This window comes from Lactuca virosa, chromosome 3 (genome assembly GCF_052849685.1).
Source record: "Lactuca virosa cultivar CGN04683 chromosome 3, Lactuca_virosa_CGN04683_v6, whole genome shotgun sequence".
NCBI lineage: Eukaryota > Viridiplantae > Streptophyta > Magnoliopsida > Asterales > Asteraceae > Lactuca > Lactuca virosa.
Window position 1 is genome coordinate 199,581,497 of NC_136428.1, and position 6,706 is coordinate 199,588,202.

Consider the following 6,706-nt stretch of genomic DNA (forward strand, 5'->3'; position numbering starts at 1 on the left):
GAGAGATTTTTGAAGATGAAGACTGAAGATGGTGGGTTAGTTTGGAGAGAAATAGAGATACAGAGAGAAGGGATGGTACGACGGTGGTTGGTTGGTGGGCCCAGTTTTTTTGTTTTTAATTTTTAATTAATAAAGTATTAAAATAAATATAATAAAATATAAAAAAGAAATTAAAATGGCAAAAAAGTCTATTCAAGTTTTTTTTTATCAAAATCACAGAAAATTCTTTATTTTTGATATCCCATGCAAGTTGAAAATTTTTTGGACCTTATCCAAAGTTTGTGTGAAACCTTAGGGACCAATTTTGTAGTTTAGTCTATTATTATTCATCAAAATAAAATAGAAAAACCAAAAACGGAGCCCGGTCATTACGTTTCCGTACATTTCGTGACACTGTAATGATAAAGAAGGAAGGAAACCGTTATAAACTAACACTCCTCCATAGCTCGCTTCCCTCATATCTCTCACGGAATTTCGGATCTTCGACATCAATTTTAAATCTCCACACCTGATAACATTTTGCTCTTTGATCTACACGAATCGATCAATCAACCATTTTCCATTTCGTTTACCTTCTTTGGTGAAGGTAAGATTAAGAAGACGAAATTTCTTCCTATTTTCCTCGTTCATGTTTCAGGAATTGTAAGTGAGATTCACGGAAACCTCTTCAAATGCATATTGTCCCCCCTTTCTATATAATCATGATGACGATGTCGAGAATCTGATACTTTATTCATCAATTTTCCGAATTTTTGCATCTACTTATTGAAGGTTTAGTTATTATGCACATAATAACGCAATGTTGTTTGGAAATGAAGACAAATCGGTGTTGATTTCGGGATATGATCGTTCAATTTCATCGAACAAAGTAGATTTGTAGGGAGATTTATACATCAAAGAAAAAAAAACGTTAGCGAGTGAGAGAGATTTGAAGGAGGGAAAAGTGATGGAGAATTATTTGAATCAGAATTTCCACGCAGTGAAAGCGAAACATTCTTCGGAAGAGGTATTACAGAAATGGAGAGGTCTGTGTCATATTGTCAAGAACCCTAAGCGACGATTTCGTCACACAGCCAACATCGTCAAGCGCAATGAAGCTGCTGCTATGCGGCGTACAAATCAGGTTATTAATTGTTACGTTATCCTTCTTGTTTTATTAATTATGATTTACAATCACAAATTCATAATTGATCGTCGAATTCTACATGTTTCGTTTCATATCCAATATGTTGTGATTTACAGTTATTGTAATTCGTAATTTCTCGTTAAATCATGAGTCAATGGAAAATTGGTTGAAATCATATACAACTTCAATAAATTTTGGATCTATATATTTATGATCAAAAGCTAATTTGATTCAACAACACATTAATGACTTACCAATTGTGCCTCGGATGATTAGGAGAAATTGAGGATTGCAGTTCTGGTGTCAAAAGCTGCATTCCAGTTCATACAAGGCAAGTTCATCATACTTCTACATTCAAATTCCTCTTATTTCCCCCATCATATAATCCCTTTTCTTTTCCACGATACACACAGGAGCACAAACCGGCGACTACAAGGTACCAGACGATGTTAAAGCAGCTGGTTTCGACATCTGTGCTGATGAAGCCGGGGCTCTAGTCGAAGGCCACGACCAAAAAAAGCTGAAATTCCATGGCGGAGTAGAAGGTCTTGCAGAGAAACTCAAAACATCAATCACTAATGGCCTTTCAGTCGACACCGAAGGGATAGCACGTAGACAACAAGTCTTCGGAGTCAACAAGTTCGCTGAATCCCCACAGCGAAGCTTCTGGGTATTCGTATGGGAAGCTCTTCATGACATGACTCTCATGATCCTCGCCATGTGCGCTTTCGTTTCCTTAATCGTCGGCATAGCAACCGAAGGATGGCCCAAAGGGGCCCACGATGGGCTTGGAATTGTCGCAAGTATCTTACTTGTTGTTTTCGTCACTGCAACAAGCGATTATCGTCAATCTCTACAGTTTCGAGATCTTGATAAAGAGAAAAAGAAGATTTCGATTCAAGTTACACGAAGTGGGTATAGACAGAAACTCTCAATTTACGATTTACTCGCTGGTGATATCGTGCACCTCGCTATAGGTGATCAAGTCCCCGCAGATGGTGTTTTTCTTTCGGGGTTTTCCGTCTCCATTGATGAATCGAGCTTGACTGGAGAAAGTGAACCGGTGATGATCAGCGCCGAGAATCCATGGTTAATGTCCGGGACTAAAGTTCAAGATGGATCATGCAAAATGCTTGTTACAACGGTCGGAATGCGAACACAATGGGGGAAATTAATGGCTACTTTAAGCGAAGGTGGCGACGATGAAACGCCGTTACAAGTCAAACTCAACGGCGTCGCAACTGTCATCGGAAAAATCGGTCTTTTCTTCGCCATCGTCACTTTTGCAGTTTTAGTACAAAAACTTCTCAACCGGAAAATCTCAGAAGGAACCCAATGGACTTGGATCGCCGACGATGCTTTGGAGTTGTTAGAATATTTTGCGATCGCTGTCACGATCGTCGTCGTTGCAGTCCCGGAAGGTCTCCCACTCGCTGTGACTTTATCTCTAGCGTTCGCGATGAAGAAGATGATGGACGACAAAGCACTCGTCCGCCACCTCGCCGCCTGCGAAACCATGGGCTCCGCCACCAGTATCTGCAGCGACAAAACTGGGACTTTAACCACTAATCATATGACAGTTGTCAAATCCTGTATTTGTTTAAACGCAAAAGACGTAAAAAAAGAAGTAAAACACGGAATTCCCGATAAAGCGTTGAAGATTTTACTCCAATCGATCTTCAACAACACCGGCGGCGAAGTCGTGAATAACAAACAAGGGAAACGGGAGATTCTCGGCACACCGACGGAGGCGGCGATTTTGGAGTTTGGGCTGTCGTTAGGCGGCGAATTCACGGCGGAGCGACAGGTGGGGAGTGTGTTGCGAGTGGAACCCTTTAATTCTTCGAAGAAACGAATGGGGGTGGTTTTGAAGCTTCCAGAAGGAACTATTAGAGCACATTGTAAAGGTGCTTCTGAGATCATATTAGCGGCGTGTGATAAAGTCGTTAACGCTAACGGCGATGTGATTCCGTTAAATGAAGGTTCATTGAAATATTTGAATGGGACGATTGATGAATTTGCTAGTGAAGCTTTGAGGACTTTGTGTTTGGCGTATATTGATTTGGATAAGAATGTGAATAGTGAGACTCCGATTCCATCTAACGGGTATACTTGTATTGGAATTGTGGGGATTAAAGATCCTGTCCGTCCAGGTGTCAAGGAATCAGTGGCGCTTTGTAGATCAGCTGGGATTACTGTGAGGATGGTTACAGGGGATAATATTAATACTGCAAAAGCTATTGCTAAAGAATGTGGGATACTTGGGGAAGGTGGTGTTGCTATTGAAGGCCCAGATTTTCGTGAGAAGAGTCTTGAGGAATTAAATGATCTTGTTCCTAAGATTCAGGTAAAGAAAGAGTATGTAAGATTAATCGGTTGATAACAAATTTGATCTAAGTATTTGAATTTCTTCCTAAGGAGTTATGTGGTTGATAAAAATACAGTTTATAAATAAAATTGAAGGGTGTGTGTTAGGAACCGTTTGATAAATGTTTCGACCAGGTCCAAAGCTAGGACTCAGTCCGTATTTCCCAATCAGTGTCTTTGATTTGCTTCAAAACCTTCCGACTCTCTCCTAACTTCTGGCTGAATCCACAACTATGTTCAAAAAAGCTTCGTACTGAGTTTTACTCTTCAGTTTCAAACCCAGTCCTCAGTCCAAGTGTTTGGTATCCATTTTTGCTTCTGACTCGGTCCAAACTTCTAACCCACTCTGTTATAACTCAATTAACAACTATCAAACAACTATTTAGCTGCTCTAGAAGAAAACAACTGATATTTTAAATTATTGATTTTTTATAGGTGATGGCTAGGTCTTCACCTCTTGATAAACATACACTGGTGAAACATTTACGGACGACATTTGGGGAGGTTGTAGCTGTTACAGGTGATGGAACGAATGATGCACCCGCACTTCATGAGGCTGATATTGGGCTTGCAATGGGAATTGCCGGAACTGAGGTAATTTTTAATAGCAACATACTTTCCTTTCACCATCAATATAACAATGTGCTTTTGTTGATAAAGGCGATGTATTTCATTTTTAACCTATAACAACATACTTAACTACTTATATGTTAGATGATAATAAAATATTAAAATTCAAACTCAGGTAGCGAAAGAGAGTGCAGATGTTATAATTTTGGATGATAATTTCTCGACAATCGTGACCGTTGCAAAATGGGGGCGATCAGTGTACGTTAACATTCAAAAATTCGTACAGTTTCAACTAACCGTCAACATTGTTGCTCTATTGGTCAACTTCACCTCAGCTTGTATGACAGGTATCAATACTATACAACTGGATCCTATAAAGTTAGAGACTAAATATGCAAGTTACCTCAAACCATAAGGACTATTCATGTAATTTACTTTTTTTTCTTCTTTAGGGAGCACACCACTGACAGCTGTCCAGCTGTTATGGGTGAACATGATAATGGACACATTGGGAGCACTGGCGCTAGCGACGGAGCCACCAAATGATGAGCTCATGAAGCGAATTCCGGTCGGCCGATCAGGCAATTTCATCAGCAACGTGATGTGGAGAAACATCTTCGGGCAGTCTACGTATCAATTCGTTATCATTTGGCTTCTTCAATCAAGAGGAAAAGAATTCTATGGACTTTATGGATCCAATTCCGATTTAATCCTCAATACCCTAATTTTCAACTCCTTCGTCTTCTGTCAGGTAATTAACAATCAAATTCAATTTGGGAAAAATATAGTAATATACGAATAGTTAATTAATTGTTGTTAATTTTGCAGTTGTTTAATGAGGTGAATTCGAGGGAAATGGAGAAGGTGAATGTGTTGAATGGGATATTTAGTAATAACGTGTTTATGAGTGTTCTTGGAGCGACTGCGGTGTTCCAGGTGATAATAATTGAGTTTCTGGGGACGTTTGCAAATACGACGCCGTTGACAATGAAGCAATGGTATTATAGTGTTTTGACTGGGTTTTTGAGCATGCCGATTGCTGTGGTGTTGAAGATGATTCCTATTTGAGTGTGTGTGTTTGCATGAAGTGATGGTGAAAGGTGGTTTGGTTAGGATTAGAACATTATTTAAATTTATTAATTCATATGACTGTAGTTGCTGAATATTTATTTCACGTTTCAAACATGGATTGTTTTTTGGATTTATTGTACTAAAATCAAAGTGTGGAAAACCTAGAAATTTAATTTCTTTGTTTAAACACAATACTTAGTAGTAGGGGTGAGCATTTGGACCGAACCGGACCGGACCGGACCGGCTCTTGGACCGGACCGGTTATGGAGAATATTGTGGACCGTGGACCGGATCGGATGTGTCGTGTCCGTGTCCTTGTCCGGGTCCGGGTCCAGGTCCGGGTTTTCCGGTTCTTGGACCCGTTTGGACCGGTACAACTTTAATTGCATAGAGTACAAGTCGTTAAAATAAGTTTTTGGGTTTGATAGAACTCGTTAAAACGAATACGTTATTGGGTTTGATACGATACAACTTGTAAAAATGATTACATTTTCATTTCATGCATAACTAATCTACATTGATGTTATAATATTATAACTTACAAAATTAATTTTCCAAATAAAAGCAACTAACATATAAATCAAGTTCACCAAGATCCCTTTTATATGATTTATCTGTCAAAGATACATAAAATTCATAATTATAGTCTAAAATAATAGTTAAAAAGTTGAAATATTTCAGTTTTGATAGCTCAACTTTGAAAGATTGTAACTCACTGAATATAATACCAAAATCAACAAAATTATAGTCTAAATTCATCTATAAACTGTAAACTAAATGTTGGAAAAAACCGCAGGTCAATCCGACTTAGAACGAATGAGTTATGGTTGTTTAAAAAATTTCACAGATTACAAAATTTTTAAAATCTTGCTGAAAAACTGAAAATTTTTAGTTTTGATAGCTCAACTTTGAAAGACTGTAACTCATTGAATATAATACAAACATCAACAAAATTATTGTCTAAATTCATCTACAAACTGTAAATTAAACGTTGGAAAAAACCGCGTATCAATCCGACTTAAAACGACTGAGTTATGGTTGTTTAAAAATTTTCACAGATTACAAAATTTTAAAAACGTTGCTAAAAAGCTGAAAATTTTCAGCTTTGATAGCTCAACTTTAAAAGACTGTAACTCATTGAATATAATACCAAAATTAACAAAATTATAGTCTAAATTCATCTACAAACTGTAAATTAAACGTTGGAAAAAACCGGGTGTCAATCCAACTTAAAACGAATGAGTTATGGTTGTTTAAAGTTTACAAAAAAAAATTAAAATCGGATCCAATCGGTTCTAAACCCGGTAAAAACCGGACCGGACCGGGAAAAAAACCGGACCGGTTTTGATGGATTCCTAGAACCGAGAACCGACCCGGGGGTCCAAAAAAACGGTCCGGTCCGGTCCGGTCCACCGGTCCAAATGTTCACCCCTACTTAGTAGAGCATGGATAGTGACATGTTGGTAGACGGTTATACCTTATGTATAGTTTATTACTATTGTTTTTGTTGGATTCCTTTGGAAGAAAAGCATAATTTAACAAGATTAAAGGCCTTAGAGAACTGAAAAAACG

General features: G+C 38.2%; 1 protein-coding gene across 1 annotated transcript; it reads left to right on the forward strand.

Moving 5' to 3' along the window:
* The first annotated feature begins 469 nt into the window (after positions 1-469).
* LOC145166909 (calcium-transporting ATPase 2, plasma membrane-type-like) lies at positions 470-5,246 on the forward strand. Its single transcript, XM_079085964.1, has 7 exons — positions 470-1,123; positions 1,403-1,457; positions 1,540-3,473; positions 3,929-4,087; positions 4,239-4,410; positions 4,516-4,814; positions 4,892-5,246. Exons 1-7 carry the CDS (start codon positions 947-949, stop codon positions 5,129-5,131), a joined length of 3,036 nt encoding a protein of 1,011 aa, XP_078942090.1. The 5' UTR covers positions 470-946; the 3' UTR covers positions 5,132-5,246.
* Positions 5,247-6,706: the final 1,460 nt, after the last annotated feature.